Genomic DNA, 17,551 nt, shown 5'->3' on the forward strand with positions numbered 1-17,551 from the left:
CAGGTGATCAAAAATCTTGCATTCTCCAAACTCATTATAAAAATATGGAGTGAATTCTATCTCTTGTAGAGAGGAAGTTCATAGGATAAAACATTAGTAGAGCAACTCACTCATTTTATAGGCTGAAGACACTGGGTTCCTGAGAATTATAGGGAGCATCCATTGCACACCAAGTATTAAGTGTCTGAATCAAGATTGACACTCAAGTCCTTTGACTCTAAGTCCTATTACCTCTAACTAAGACTTACTACCTCCCTTCTGATGATATAGGTCAACCCCTGTTAGAATATAGAAAATCACAACTCTGAACAACAATAGGATTTCAAATGCAGGTGAAGATCCACATGTTTCTTGCAGTGTAATCATCTGGACCACTTGGAATGTGTCTTAATGAGATCTGGCTTCCATAGTGGTTTTCATCTTTTTTTTTTTAAAGAGGACCAATGATATTGGGGGTCATCTCTTGCCTTGAGCATGAATTGGACTTAAGTGAGGCAGAGATACACAAGATCATCAGTCTCACTCTCTTGCAGAGTCCTCAAAGTCCAGTGGCAGAACAAAAGTCTCTATGGAGCATGATGTGACAGAAGCAGAACACAGGACAGAGCCTTGGTCACATCCTCAAAGACATTCTTAGGTGGACCCAACTGTTTCGCAGTGAGCAGGATATTCTTATTGTCCTCAAAACTGAGCTGTCCAAAGATTTCCCCACTATTGTTTGCTTAAGAAACATACAGGCAATATTAAAACCAGGGTGATTATTTTATTGTATTGTATTTTTCTCTTTGGGGATCCCAATTAACTTAAGTGTTTGCATTTCTTGCTTTCTCTTCCAGATCTGTGAAGTTATTCTCCACATCCATTAGTTGCTGTTTCAGTTTTATTACATTTTGGGTTTATTCTTCAATTAGGTTATTTGTAAATATTTGCTTGACTGCTTAGTCTGTGATTTGCCACCTACAATTTTATTTTGGTGGAAGACAAATCATTTTGTGCTCTTCTTAACTGTTCTTTCATCTCCTTTTTGGTATGTTTTTCTTTTTCGTGGATTTGAGATCAATTAAGGATAAGTTAATGGGGTTTTTTGTTTGTTTGTTTGTTTGTTTTTTTTAGTAAAAGTTACTATGTGGTACAGTAGATAGAGCCCTAAACTAGGAGTCAGGGAGTCTCAAGTTCAAAACCAGCCCTCAGACACTTCCTGGTTGGGTGCTCTCTAGGCAAATCATTCTTAAATGAGAGAATATTTATAAAGTGTTTTTGCAAAACTTAGAGCAGTATATCAATGCTAGTTATTATTGTTATTAACTTGTCAGCCTCAGTTTCCTCATCTATAAAATGGGAATAATAATAGCATCTACCTTCCAGAATAAAATGAGATGTTTGGGCAACCTCAAAGCACTATATAAATATTAGCTTGTAATATTAACCATTATGAGAAAAATTGAGAATGGATGAGATATGGAGGGCTTGAGATCTTTGTTAGCATACTCACACTGATTTAACCACATATTCTTCAAAGTCTCAGTGTTATTAAGGAAATACCCTTTAAAAAATTCCCTGAAGGTGACCCATTGGCTAACTTAGGAAGTCACTAAGACTTCTGTGACTAAGAAATAAAACTGAGGGACATAGGGCTCTTTTGAGCTCTAAATTTTCTGATCTTTTGATTAGATTGTGACAGGTGGTGTTATTCTCCCATTTGAATTGCCTCTAGGGTGAGAGGTCAGAATTTTATAATTGGGCAGAAGTCTAAAACAGAGAGCTCATCTCCTTCCAAGTCACTGACTTACCAGTGACTTGCCTGGCACTGCAATCACTCCTTGACTCCCCTAGGGACTCCTCAATCCCACAAACAAACAAATCCACCCCCATGCCCAATGGGGTTCTATAAGGAAGTCCAAAAAAGCCCCAAGAGTACCAGAAAGCAGGGGGTGACTTCTAGAAAATTGAAAGGCAATATTCCTCAGCAGACCAAGTTTTCTAAAGAAATCTTCACTAGCAAATGATTCTGAGCTGACCACACAAAAGGCACCCCTTAGCACGCTAGGGATCTGTGTATGGCTGCTGCAATTTGTAGCCACCAAGGAGAAAGACTTCTTTGCTGGGTCAACACCTGCCTCTCTCTTGTTTGGATTCACTGTTCTTTCTGCCTAGGTACCACAATAGGGGTACATCATTTTCCTGTTTTCCCAAATGCTAAAGTTCCTAGGACTTGGACCACGTTAGCATCATGGTCTCTGCACATTGGCTGATATCACAACCTGGAATTGTGAAGTTCTGAATTCAAACCTAGCTTCAGACACTCAACAGCTGTGTGACCCTGGGCAAGTCCCTTAACCCTCTTTGCCTCAGTTTCTTTATCTGTAAAATGAACTGGAGAAGGAAATAGTAACCCATTCTAGTATCTCTGCCAAGAAAACCTATCCCCTCAAGACAGACACAGAGTTGGGCATGTTTGAAATGATTAAACAACATAATGATTTTTTTTAAAAACGCTGAGTTGGCAGAGTAGATAATTAATTCATGTTTGGTGAATTATGTTGCTACATATATACATATATGTGTGTGTGTGTGTGTATGTATGTATGTATATAAATAATCAATGTGCAGAGACCATGATGCTACCATGGTCAAAGTCCTAGGAACTTTAGCACCTGGTAAAAGGAAAATATACAGATAGATAGATAGATAGATAGATAGATAGATAGATAGATAGATAGATAGATAGATAGATAGATTTGTGTTTCTGTGTATGTATAGTTGGTGCTATCCAGCATTTTAGCAGAGTGGGACATAAGAAGTTCTTAAACCCATAAATTAGGGATATTTTCTTGGCAAGAACATAGACTTAGAACAATGCTTGGCACATAGTAGGTGCTTAATAAATGTTTACTGGATAATACATGTATAACTGAGATCAAATTATTTCCCAACCCCTGGGGAGAGGGGGGGAAAGGAGAGAGAGAGAGACAATTTGAATCTAATAAGTTCAGGAAATGTATGTTGAAAGTTATTACATGTAATTAGAAAAATAAAATGTTTTTGAATAAGAAAAAAAATCTAAGAAATAAATGCTTACTGACTTGACATAAGAAAACAATGGACATTGGAAGTATTTAAGTAGAAATTGGACAACCATCAAAGGTCAGTACTAAGGAAAGAGCATTTGGCCATGGAGCCAAAATATCTGGAAGATTGGAGTTCGGATCTTGTTTTTGCCCTTTATAAACTGGGTGACCTTGCTAATTCAATTCATTTCCCCACCTGGTCTGTAAAATGATGGGCTGAACCAAATAATCTGTTTGATCACTCGGGTCCTTTCCTGATCCACTCAACATCTAGTACCCTTTCTTCTATGATACCTTGCATTTTACTACTTAATGCAGGTAAAATTTACTTCTATGTTGTATGTCTTTTTGCACGTATTTATTTCCCCCAATAGAGTGTAAGCTCCTTGCAAATAGGGATGGCCTCATTCTTTTTCTCTGTATTTCAGCACATAGTCCAGTGCTCAGTATAGAATAAGAACCTAAAAATACTGACAGACTCATCGATTTTCAGTCCCAATATTCTGTGATTTCTGTATTAATAACAGAGTAGACAGGATGGTCTCTGGAGTCCTTTTCAACTCAAAGATCCCCTGGCTGATTGATTTTATATGGCAGGGCTTGCCAGGCTAAATGGTATCTAAAGGTATGAGATCATACCTCTCAGGTACGATTCAGTTTGTTTTGAAACAGTGTGTAATGTCTTACAGTAGACATTCTTCTAATGCTTCAAAAACCTACAATTCCTTTGAGATGCTCAAATCCACTAAATTTTTCTCCAATCAATCCTTTAAAAAATTTAGGCAGGAAGAAAATGATTCTATTCCTCTGTCCCTCAAAACCTTCTAACCATTTCCAGAAGGAAAAATGGAGGTACAAAGCAATATACGAACGAAACACAAGTTCAAGGCATAAACAACAACAACAACAACAAAGGCTTCACTCTGCCTAGGCTTCTCCTAAGTTTTTTGTTTTTGTTTTTTTTTGTAACCCTTACCTTCTGTCTTAATATCAGAATCAATTAGTATTTCTTCTAATTTTAAAGCAGAACAGTGGGTAAGGGCAAGGAGATGGGGGGATTAAGTGACTTGCCCAGGGTCACACAGTTAGGAAAACTTTGTGGTCAAATTTGAACACAGGAGTGACTATCACTCTCAATCCAATGAGCCACCTTGCTGTTCCCCACATATTTTAAAGGGAAATCTTCCCTGAAAGTCAGTCTAATGGAAGTAATCCCATTACTCTAGGCATCATTATGATTCTACTTCAAGGAGGAAACTTCAGTATGTACTAAAATGAATTTCCCATTTTTGTAACTATATAGATAAAAAAACTATAAATGCCTCAGTTTTCACAACACATACCTACTAGAACTATTTTGTGACGATCAAATGAGACAATAATTGTACAGTGCTTAGCATTGAATAAATGCTTGAAAAAATAGAGACCTCATTCTTTTTTTTTTTAAACTCTTACCTTCCATCTTGGAATCAATACTGGGTACTGGTTCCAAGGCAGAAGAGTGGTAAGAGCTAGGTACTGGGGGTTAAGTGACTTGCCCAGGGTCACACAGTAGGGAAGTATCTGAGGACAGATTTGTAACTAGGACCTCCCGTCTCTAGACCTGGCTCTCAATCCACTGAGCTACCTAGCTGTCCAGCTGCCCCCATACCTAATTCATTTTCACTGTTTAAACAAAGCTGAACTGTTTTTAGGAAGAAACTTACCTGGGGGCTTATGGGTAACTTTCACTTTCCATCCTGAAGTAAAGGTGACCAAAAACTTTTGAAAATTGCACCTAGTGCTAAGGCATCATGAAAATGTGCATAAATTGCTTAAGATCAAAAGTCTAACATTTATGTAAAAGCCTTCTATGAAGGTGCTTGAAAATTATCTTTTTCTTGCTACAATGTTAAATGATGAAAAAGAAACTAATATCATTAATATCACATTAAAAATATTGGACCGAAGACCTTTCTATAAAAATCTACATGGATATTGATCAGATAACAATAACAACAACAAAAATCTATAACTGCCTCAGTTTCCACAACTGTACACCTAAATACTAAAGTTGTTTTGTGAGGCTCAAATGAGAGAATAATTGTAAAGTTCTCAGCACTCAATAAATGCTTGAAAAAAATAGGACTAGTCATTATAACTAAAATCTATACAACTTCAGTTCCTGAGATGACATGAAATTCCAGTGATAATTAGCACATTGTGGTTGGTCACTCAATGGAACAGTGGTAAAATGATCATGCATTCATTTTTTTCCTGGGTTTCACATGTGACATCTGAGGCTCTAATAGTCATATACTATGTCATCAGGCTAATTTTCCTGCCAGGAGGACAGATTCCTTTGGATCTTTATTTTTAAAAGAACAAAAATTGATGAGCACTCCACTCCTAGGATTAGGAAAATTAGAACCCAGCTGGCTGTTGGGGAGCTCTAAGCTCTTCCCATCCAAACAGGATAATGCCAGAAAGAGAGAAAGGTTAGACAAAGCCATTCCAGAGTAGAATTACATGAGTTAGTGATAGTTATTATACCTGCAGTCAATAGGTTTGGAGAACTCTGAACTCTCTTCACAGCTGTTAGTGTGACAGACATGGCGGCACGTTTGCGAGCACACCCACCGCTATCTGAAAGCAGAAAATAACATAGCCAAGGAAGCAAGCACATGCAACGTCATGGGGGTGGGGGGTAAGTGCAATCTGCCAGGTGGCCAGTGGAGCAGTGAATGGTTAACACTAGCAACACATCTGAAAATTCACTCCAGCTAAAACCCAGCAGTTTAATAGACTTTTGATTTTATATTGTATATTATTATAGAATTAATAATAAAAACAGCATATAATTAATTATATAATTGACATTATATAATAATATATAAATAATAATTATATCATATAATTGATAATTAATAATAAAAATGTTTTCTAGATTTGTTAATGCCTCAATAAAAGAACCAAAATACTTGATACCTAATATTTTGTTATGTGCTGTGATTGCTTTTGAAGGGACTGCAAACACGAGGGTAAGACCTTTTCATATTCCATAAACCTTATTTACCATTAAATAATCAGTTTATAAGCAATGGTAGCAATATACTTATTGAGTCATTTACAAAAATAATATTTTATTCCTTCTGATTGCTGAACATGGGTCAAAATAACTATTGAATTAAAAGGTCTGACAATTTATGAGAGTCACGAATAGGGGCCACCCTAACACTTTGGAAGTCTTTGACCCTCTCATGGCTATCACCATTGGAAGAATGAGTCTTTCATTCGTTCAGAATGAAATCAGAATAAATATTATTCCCTACTCTCCTGAGATGAACATAATCCATTTTGTGAGAATATTTTCCTTTCTGAACAGTATTTGTACCCAAACTCCTAAATTTGTAATCATGAAATACATAAAGTGGAGGTTAAAAAAAAACTATCCCAGTGTGCTCTGCATAATTCTAGAAGCAAAAATACTTCAAGTAGCACAAGGTTAATATTCTATTTATGAACTCATTCCTGTTCCATTCCCATATTCCACTCGGTTCTGGCCTTTGAAATGATCTTTCCAATGGCATGTGCAATAAATAGTTGAGCCAGTTCCTCAGAATTTAACTCTTTGTGACAAAGTGCAGAAAAAGGAAAGCCACTAAAGAGAGGTAATAACCCACTTAAATGCTGAAAGTGACCCAATCGCCTAAACTACCAGTTTGTGTGCTTGGTTACCGTATTCTTTTCTTACCTGTGAATGCCACCTTTGGACAAAAGTCCAATTTTGTGAATTATTGATCTGAAGAATATTATTGTTCATCTATATTATAAGTTATCTATAGTATGGTTTAGTTAATTAACATGATTTCTGACCCAGCCATAAAACACCTTCAAATGAGTAGAATGATCTTCATGCCAAAAAAAAAATAGCAACCTTAAATGTAGACCCAGGCTTAAAAGGTACACATCATTCAACTAAAAAGACACTTTTTTTTAAAAGCAAGCAAGTTGTATAGAATAGAGATTACAATTTCACATATAATTCTTTTATGTCCTATTTAGCATTTGAATTTGTGTGTGTATGCGTGCATGCACATTACATTTAGAATGAAAGATGAAAATGGGATAACATTTAATGGGAAACCATAGAAGGGAACCAAAAAAGGTAAGGTCTAGCTACCAACAGAGGGAACTTTATTCCAACGTACTTAGTTTACTTCCCCATCTATTCCTGGAATATGTTGTAGAGGGTTTTACTATAACAACATAATGCATATATGTTTATATATGATATAAGAATTAATAAAGGAAGCACAAGGATAAAAACAATGTTTTAGTGTCATCACAATATGAAGAAAAGGGAAACAAAAGGAAGATCCAAATATAAGTCAGTTTGGCAAAAAAATATTGATTTCTAACTGCCCTGAAGTATAATGGGAAATTTTTGAAGAACTAAAAAAAAAAAGGATGGTGGAGAGGAGAGGGAGAATGGGTTGAAGGGGCTGAAAACAGAATTCCTTAGAAGTGTATTACTTTTCTTAATTCATTTGAGGCTGGAGGAAACACAGACTGAGTAGTGAGAAGAGAAGATTTCAGAATAGTGACATTTAGGGTCATGAAAGATGAACTCTTTGTATCCAAGATAGCTGTAACTAGAGTGAGAACTTACAGAAAGGTAAATGGAGGCATCAGCATTTTTTTCACATTTATATAATCAAAGGTTTAACACAAAAGGGAGAGTCATTTAGGAAGCCAAAAATGTAATGATTTGAATGATCCAAGTGCCAACTGATATCTCTTTGTCTTCCCTAAGCTCCAAGATCAGATTGGTTCAAGGTTTTTATCCAGATGAGAACATTTAAGGGCATTTTTGAAATCAAAGATGCTGCCTCCTGTGTGTTAACTTACCCTAAAGAAGCCTGTTATTGCTCCTCACCTTCAAACTCCTTAACTAGCCCAGTCTTTGCTCTAATGAGCTACATAATTTATACCAACTCTTTCCAGCCCTAGAAAACTAATTATGGGTGAGTCACATGCCATGCATTATTTATGTCCCCTCTTTACATAAGCAAGGGTCTCTTTAACTAAAGGCAGGTCACACTTTGAAGAGAAAAGAGATACCATGGCTGAAGGACTCATCTAAATTTTTTAGACATTCCAGAAAGAAAAAAAAAGATTTTTAACTCTTTAACTAGCTCATGGACTTGTTTGAAGAAAATGTTTTTTTTTTTAAACACATTCCATATCTGAATAATACATAATTTGATTGTATAAGCCTTACCCTAAAGATCCACTAGTAGAAATTAAAGGCTAACTTTAGGATGCTAAGGATGGATGTCATTATTATGATTATTAGTCCTTCGCCACTGAGTTCTGGGGAAGAAATTGTATACCCTCTTCCTTTATAATAGCTGATTTCAATTTTTTTTTTCAAAATCAGGAGGCTTTTTGTAATAATTCTGTCACATCAGTTAGAAAAATGCAATCAAATGTTTTTAATTACTATTATTTCAAAACATCAATCAAATCAATATGTAATTTTGTATATTTTCTATTTATAGGTATCTAAGATGACAGTATTAGAAGGAGAAACTTCCTAGGACCTGAGTCATTCCTTGGAATTGTGCTACATGTATAGAGAGAAGTTCAGGGGACAATACAGACAGACAGATGCCATAATAAAACCCTAGCAACCAGGAAAGAACTATATATTCTTGAGAGCCTAATTAAGATAGAGCTTAGGCACTGGCAAGACCAGTGCCCTAAATTACATTTCTATGAAAATTGGGGATGTCTATTATATATGCAATTTAGTCAAGTTTGGAGAAGTTCATCATCAGATGACTGGTCTGTCATAGACTGGTGATTTGGAAAAGCCAATAAAACCAGTAAAGGCAGAGAGGGATTGGCAGAAGAAGAACACGCACCAACAAAACCATTGATTTTTGTATATTGAAATAGGCATCTCAGTAACTCAGTGAGAAAAGCTATGTTTACATATATTAATATTTAGTTTTTAGAGTCTAAGTGTGAGGATCGTGGTAGGTAGAGGATGAATATGAAAATCAATATTTGTTTTTAGGGAACTTAAATGCACCATGAGTACTTTTTCATGGTTTCCCCCCCTTCCCTAATAATTTTCTTTATTTGTGTGCCACATCTTCACTACTTGGTTTTTCTAAATTCTCAAGGGTTTTTTTTTTTTCTAGTTCTGAGCCCTCTTGTTCTCTTTCCCCAGGGTTACCCCCAGATTACATTTTCCTTTATTCCAAAATACATGTGCATCTCTGAGTTTCCCTTTATAGTTTCCTCTACATGTCTCTCTCTCTCCCACATCTAGTGTCCTGTAGTAGGTTGCCAACCTGACACTATTAGCATTCTTTGTGACTATGTAGAATTAGGAGTATTTTATCAAGTGATAACTTCAAATAGATATCTATTAACCTAGAAATTAGTGGGAATCAACTTTGACTAAATGGTTCACAGGCTTTCCATGTGATCTAAGTCAATTTCTGACAGAGCATGAAAAAAACCCCAAAAGATGGCAAGTTCAGATGACAAGATGTCTTAGATTGTTCTCCTGCATCCTCTCCTTGTAGTTAACTAAAAGAAGCATTTATTAGTGGAGAGAGGAAACCGGAGAGGAGAAAGTCAATCTTTCTGGTGAGGTAGAAGGAATATGGGATATGAAGTCAAAGACCTGAGTTTGAACCTCCACTGCTCCAGGTGGCCATCACAACCAAGCCATTTCATTTCTTTTGACTTCAGTTTTCTCACTGATAAGTTGAGAAAGTTGGGTTAGATGATGTCTAAGGACCTTTCCAATGAACAGAGATTCTCGTTCTCTGCCTACCAAAGCAAGAGAAAAATCCTTGTCCTCAATTATCTGAAACTAAATTCAAGCATTTGGGGGGGAGGGGGAGGAAAATTTGAATCTCAGGGTAATATATCACAATAATATAAAATGTTATTTAAAGGTTCTAAAGTCCTGATGAAGTTTGTAGATCAACAGAACTAAGATAGGGCAGCATTCATTGTGTAATTGCTTACCCACATGCTCTTGGAATGCATTATGGAGAGTTTTACTCTAAAAATATAATGCATATTATATTTCTCATGGTGTAACCATAATAAATTGAGACTGACTTGATGGAAGAGTTGGAAAAAATCTATTCCAGTACTTTATAATTCCAGTATTTATAGAGATGGTAGGATGGGAGGATATGTAAAACAGAATCCATATTAATAATTCTGAATCTCTGGGCATATATATACACATAAATATATATGTATATATTAAGTGAATATATTATATTAGATAAATATAATATATTAAAGTAAATATATTAAATAAATATACATTGTATAAATATGTAATATTTATTTATACATACACACACATAGTTAAGATGCTTTTGTTTTTATCCTCTTCTGAGATCATAATGAGTTTTCAATACATTCAGAGAACAAAAGTAACAAAACAGAGTTCAATTGTAGATGGCTCTTGGGTGTACCTAGACTAACTCAAGGCCTTAATAACACATCTACTTCAAATCAAGTGTCCGCACAGTACATTATGCAAAAATAATTGATTTGGGGTCAGGATTATTGCTAAGTAAGATTTGAAAACTAACAGAGACAGCATACCTGTATTCATTTTGACCTTGGAGGATTTGCTATTAAGATCTCCAGTCTTCCTGTAGAAAACAAAATTATGTATTAATTGTTCACTAGACAAAAGGATGTGGCACAAAATGTCACTAGGATTCTGTTGGTGTAGTAGTAAATTAATTCCACACCAATGAATGGATGGATCAGCCATGTTTTAATCAAGGCTTTTTAGTTGGGCACAATTTATAATACAATAAAATAAACACTATTAATGGTTTTACAATGATCAAGAATTAATATTTTCATTTAGATTTGAAATCAGCAAGCAACATGTTCATACTGAATGATTTTTATTTTGAAGCGAACTAAAAAAATATATTTGAGAATATTTAAATAAGTCAACAGTGGTATGAAAATTTCTTTAAGTTTAAGGAGATGTTTCTATCCTCTTGTAATTGCAGTTTGACTTTTACAAAATCTAATAACCCATATATAACTATAGTTACTTGACTTAATCTCAAATTTATTTGAGGTGAATAAAATTTTTTTTTAGGAGGAAAAGATTGCATATTATTCTCTGGGACTGAGTAAAATGTTGGTAAATGACCCCTTCCATATTCCAGAAGATACTTAGATGCCTTGAAAATATTATTTCACAGGGGTGAATCATTGTTTTCAGAATGTTGTATTTAGTGTGCTTCACTCCAGATGGCTGTTAGGACAAGAATCATCTTTCTTTTTCTTTTCTTTTTTTCAGGTGCAGGTACCAGGATAGAAAAGAAATGATATCTCCAGAGAGACATTTTTCAACCAATGTTGATGGTTGCAACTGGGATAAGTCATGGTGACTTCTTGTTATTCAGCATACACATTATCACAGAGAAAGACCATCTCCAAGGAATACAATTCAATAAGATGAAAGTAAGTGTGCTGGAATAAGCTCCCAGTATAGCACATTGTTCACCTTAAGTTTCTCATTCTATATTTATTGCCTTTCCACAGACCAGTCACTGTATCTACTCATAGGAAACTCTCCACACCAAGACAAAATGGTCAATGTATGCCTTTAAGCAGATGCAAAACAAAGGAAGGGATAAGATGGTAAAAGAAACCATTTGAGGCTTGCCATTTTGCAGACTGTTGCTGAGTGATCCATTTGCATGGATTTCTCCTAGATTAACATTCTATTTCATGTATGTCACCATTCTGATTCCAACCTTTCTTGGACTTTGTAGGAAGGTGGGATTAAAATGGAAGGGAAAAGCCTAAGCACTGGAAATCATGTCAGAAAAGTTTTGAATGGAAATCTTTTTCTGGTATGCCAATGTATACACTATGGGGTGAAATGCCCTTAAAAATGCCTTTGCTTTTATTGCCAAGTTATTTTCCCCTTCTCTTCTAGTGATCCCACTTATTTCAAATGAGTCCTGCTTAGTTTTCTCTTCCCATTTCTATTTCTCTTTCTGCTTATGAAATTTTTTCAGTTCTGTATGATCACATGATGTCCATCATCTGCCTTGGGGATAGCATGATCCAATGTAAATAAAGACATTTTAATGCAACTCATCTTCCATAGGGGTGTAAATGAAAAATTGCCAGTATTGTTATTCTTTGAGGAATTTATAATCAAGTGGCATATACTCAACTTTAATAGACTTTCCTTGAGTACCTATAATGTGCAAGACCCTGGGAATACAAACAAAACAGAACAGTCTCAGACCACAAAGAGTTTATGTTCCAACTTTACCCACTGAACTAAGGTCATGCCCCTGGCAATTAAAGTCATTTCTTAGCTTTTCAGTATACAGAGATCAACACTGGGTATAGAAAACTTCTCCATGTTTAGTGGCTTTAATGATACTTTAATTTGGAAGAGGTGCCAAAAAATAAGTCAATAGAAAAGACACTAGTATTTTATATGGCTACATGGAAGCTGCTTCAAATATTTTTAGTTTAACCCTGTAGCATAACTCTCAGTATTCTGACCTTAAAGGGACAAAGTAAATGGAAAAGAAAAACCTCAAGAGGGTTGTTACCAAATCAGAGCCAACTTCTAAAATTAGGGAATGGATAAACAAGATCCACAGGACTAGCAATTTGGCCATGAAGGTATTTCTACTTTATTACTTTAAAAACTAAAATTTGGTTTCAAAGTTCTAATAACTGGAGAGAGACAGACAGACAGACAAAACTCAAACGCTGTTAAACTGAAAAGGAACCTTAGAGATCATCTAAGTCTAACCCCATCATTTTAAGGATCAGAAAGTTCAGGATTTCTGACTTGCCCAAGGTGACATAACTCAATCAGTAAGCTAGAAGCCATGCCTCCAGATCCCTGGTTCCAGGGTTTATTTGTTTCTCCTTTACCCCTCACTTCTTGCCTGAATACCAACAGAACTATTTGCACAAGATCTAGCATTTTAGAGGAAAAACTAAAATAATAAAAAAAAAAGATGGCATTGAGTCTTTCCTACCTTTTTATCTTTAAGTTAAGGCATCCTTCACCTTAAAAAAAGGAGGTTTCTCAATTTCAGATTGCCTAAGATGTCAGAATGTGAAATGACCAGGTTCCTAGTCTAGTAAAAACACTTTCCCACCCACAAAAAAAAAAAAAAGCATTGTTGTGTGTGGACCCTTGAAAAGGACCTAACTTGAAAGGAAAAGACTGTTCTTAGGTGACTAATAAAAATTCATGAATTCTATTTCTATTAAAACCATCAACAAATCCACCACTGAGAATTCTCCCAAGGCAACTTAAACCCAAGTAAGTCCAATCTCTTTTGTTAGGCACTGATAAAGTTTCTTTGATTGTAAGGCTAGGCTTGCATAACAACCACAAGTTATTCTGCAAAGCATCAAATTCCTGGAGTGTTTTCTTGCTGCTGGAGGAGACCGCATTTCAAGTATTCCCTCAGCTTGGACCTCAGCCACAGGCAGTGCATGAAGAAAAGCTGGAAATGCCCCTACCACCTTGACTCTCAGGCCTGTCAAGAGTGCAAAGAACTCTGTACATTGGGGGTGTCCAAGACTGTTCATGCAAATGGTTCTGGAGCTCTGGTTTCCCTGATTAGATTTAGTTCTTGCCAAAATTGTATGCAAAAGCCCATTTCCCTCAGTTCTTGTTTAAAAGCCTATTTATGAATATTTTAATAAGGAATGAGCCAGTCAAGGTCATAATTAAGTAAGGGTGATAGGCTGCCTCATGAAAAAAAATGGCGTCAGAGCTCCAATGAGACATTTGGCTGCTTATGTATGGTTGCCAATGTGGGATCCATCACCAGCTCTATGAGCTCATGGTTTTGTTTGAACATCTGATGCCAGTTTTCTTTCCACTTAAGCTCCTACTTCGGCACCTGGAGCAACATGCATTGGCCCATCCTTGATCCAGATCCTGATGAAGTCATCTCATTAACGAAAACAAGGAGAATCTGAAGCTATGACCCCCTATACACATGCAAGGTCAAGTTTAGGTCCAATGTTAAGGAACAACCTGAAGCTATTTTTCAAGGGAGAATTTACTACATCCAACTGCTATAACTATTTTCAAATAGGTTAACTAATGGTCCATTCCTTGGAAAGGAGAAAACAGAAACAACAGTATTCACATTTATATGACAACATTTAGTAATGTTGAACAAAATAGAATTCTTATTGCAGCGATGTACTATCTATACATTGGAGAGGAAGTTAATTTAGAAATTTAGGTTGTGCTTATAAGATTATAATAATAGAAGGCAGCTAGGTGACTCAGTGGACTGAGAGCCAAGAGACTAGAGGCAGGATATTCTAGGTTCAAATCTGGCCTCAGGTAGTTCCTAGCTGGGTGACCCTGGGCAAGTCACTTAGCTCCCATTGCTTAGCCGGTTCTGCCCTTCTCCTTTGGAATCAATATACAGAACTGATTTCTAAGACAGAAGATATCCATGGAAAAATATTCTAAATTAACTCATTAAATAAAATTTTCCAAAAAATAAAAAAGAAGATAAGTGTGTGTGTATATTTACACATATTTTATAAGATAACACATTGCAAAATGTTTAATTATATGTTTATATAACTAAATGTAATATATACATACATACATACATGTATGTATGTATGTAAGATTATAGTTGTAAAATAAAGATTATAGTAGTAAAAGACATTGGGGACAACAGAGGCTATTGAGCCTAATTCTCTCATTTCCTAGCTGGGGAAACTGGGTCTTGGGAGTTAAATTAGAAATCAGGTTCAAATTATAAGATTGTAGAATGAAAGACAGAAGAGCCAAAAGAATCTACCTAGTCCAGTTTCTTCAAGATGAAGGGACAGGGGTCCAGGGAGATTAAATTACTTGCCTCAGGTCACAAATAAAATATTAAATGCAAGATTTGAAACTAGATCTTCTGACTGCAAAGCCAGGACTCCTAAATTTGTCCTGAAAGATTATTTGTTTTATTTTAACTTTTAGGTGAAATGCAAAGCCTTAAATGAAAGGAGTCAATTTATTTCTTAGCTTAAGAATGAGGAGGGATTCATAAATGTTATATTACTCTACTCTTTAAATTATAATCAGATGATTTGATTTAAATTGTTAGTTATTTTTTATTTATTACTTCTAACGGAGTCAATCTTTTGCCTGTGCTCATTATAGGAAATATAGTGGTCTGCTCTTAAATTGGTTCTTCCAACTCTGTTCCTGGAGCACAAGAAATTCTCCTCTCCCCTTTGTGTATCATCCCTCAGAGCTGGCAGGACATGTGACTGCTGCTTCTGACACTCTTATTTCTCACTTAATAGGTAATGCAAAAAACACCATACTTAGTGCTTCTGATTCAAAGTTATGTTCCTGGGAGAAAGCCCAGAAATCCATACGGCCAGCAACAAAGTTGAAAGAACCCAGGTTTAAGTGTGAACAGTTGCCAAGAGGTCTCTGTATACCAACTCCCATCATTATGGAATTAATAATGCCTGAAAAATAGATCCGTGGTGTTCAGAATCCAAGTCGTCTCCAGAATTTATATGCAAATGCTTGGATTGGATATGTATTAATTCAAGCATTCTACATCATTTCAATGAAAAACCATTGCTAATTCTGTCTTTATGGTGGCAAAGAACTGGAAATTGAGGGGATGCCCATCATTCATGGAGTGGCTGAACAAGTTGTAACACATGATTGTGATGGAATACCACTGAGCTGTAAGAAATGATGAGGAGATTAATTAAAAAAAAAACATGGAAAGACCTACATGAAATTATGAAGAGTGAAATGAGCAGAACCAGGAGAAAATTATATACAGCAACAGAATTACAGTTTGAAGAATAACTCATGGATGTCTACTCCCAGATAAACAGAAACAAACTCAAACAATATCGAGAGAGAGAGAGAGAGAGAGAGAGAGAGAGACAGACAGACAGACAGACAGACAGACAGACAGACAGACAGACGGAGACAGACAGAGAGACAGAGACAGAGAGACAGACAGACAGACACACAGAGACAGAGAGACAGAGAGAGAGGGAGTAACATGGGAATTTTATTTGAACAAAAAAATAAAGAAACTGAAATGAAAAAACAAAACTTTGCTATGCATGAGGAAGAGACAAAAAGTTACATGGTTTCAAAGTCCCTTGTTAACCTGGCCACCCTATTCAGATCCTCTCACTAATTGATATACTTTCTAAAATGTGTTGCATCAAACTGAATAGAAACTCCAGGTATAGTCTTACTACTGTGGCAGAGTACAGAAGGATTATCACACCATTTGGTATCCCTTGTTCTGGAGGTGGTCCGATATGATATTACATTTTTTTTGGCTTCCATGTCATCTTGTTGATGCATATGGAGCTTTAGGTCTATTGTTGTTATTCAGTCATTTCAGTCATGCCCAACTCATTGTGATCCCTTTTAGGGTTTTCTTGGAAAAGACACTGGAGTGGTTTGCCATTTTCTTCTCCAGCTCATTTTACAGACAAGGAAATCAAGGCCAATAGGGTTAAGTGACTTGCCCAGGGTCATACAGCTAATGTCTGGACCGATTTGAATTTTGGTCCTCTTAACTCCAGGGTTACCATGCTACCTACTATACCTATCCACTAACATGTCCTAATCCTTCCTATATTATCAATTTTCTATCCAGGGCTTCACTATCATGTACTTATATATATTTGATATTTTTTTAAGTTTAATCATAAGGCTTTATAGGCAATATAGTTTAACTGTATTATAATTAGCATTGCTCCAAGCACAGACAGGTAACCTAAATAGAAAGCTTCCAAGCCAACACTGGAACCCAAGACTTCCAAACTGACTGCTCTGGTCATAGTATTATGCTAACTGCTTCCTGCAATTCCTGTTATTTTCGAAAGACCAAGCCATTTTTCTTCATCAGTATGAGTCAGAACTCCAATGGCAGTTCCCCTCATCCCCTCTTTGACCTGCTGAAATATTTACAGATCAAGGTGTATCAGGAATTCCTCAGCATATCTCTTTTTGTCAGAAAAGAAAAAGTTCTCCAGTGGCTCTGATCCCCCCATGGTGACCTCTCATTTCTTTTAACTGCCCTTACCTGAAACCTTTCCATGAATTGATTATATCCATACTGCAGCATTCCAAAGAAGGAAGACAAGCAAAGAGGGAGTTCTACCAAATTCCTTTTATGACACAAATATGGGACTGATTCCAAAGCCAGGCAGGTCAAAAATGGAGAAAGAAAACTACAGACCAATCTCCCTAATGAACATAGATGCAAAAATCTTAAATAGGATACTAGCAAAAAGACTCCAGCAAGTCATAACGAGGGTTATTCACTATGATCAGGTGGGATTTATACCAGGAATGTAAGGATGGTTCCATATTAGGAAAACCATCCACATAATTGACCATATTAACAAGCAAACCAACAAAAATC

The 17,551-nt window shown here is 36.0% G+C and overlaps 1 protein-coding gene across 8 annotated transcripts in view; it reads right to left on the reverse strand.

Annotated features, from left to right (window-relative positions):
* SORBS2 (sorbin and SH3 domain containing 2) overlaps window positions 1-17,551 on the reverse strand; it is a 515,172-nt gene that overhangs the window by 114,486 nt on the left and 383,135 nt on the right. For all 8 annotated transcript variants that reach the window (XM_016423097.2, XM_056802972.1, XM_056802968.1 and 5 more), the window contains 2 exons: window positions 10,698-10,747; window positions 5,601-5,693 (listed from right to left, as the gene is read on the reverse strand). In XM_016423097.2, the coding sequence (XP_016278583.2) occupies window positions 5,601-5,693; window positions 10,698-10,707 (103 nt within the window). In that variant the 5' untranslated portion in view covers window positions 10,708-10,747. The remainder of the gene's footprint in view (window positions 1-5,600; window positions 5,694-10,697; window positions 10,748-17,551) is intronic.

The sequence above is a fragment of the Monodelphis domestica genome, chromosome 6 (assembly GCF_027887165.1).
Source record: "Monodelphis domestica isolate mMonDom1 chromosome 6, mMonDom1.pri, whole genome shotgun sequence".
Lineage (NCBI taxonomy): Eukaryota > Metazoa > Chordata > Mammalia > Didelphimorphia > Didelphidae > Monodelphis > Monodelphis domestica.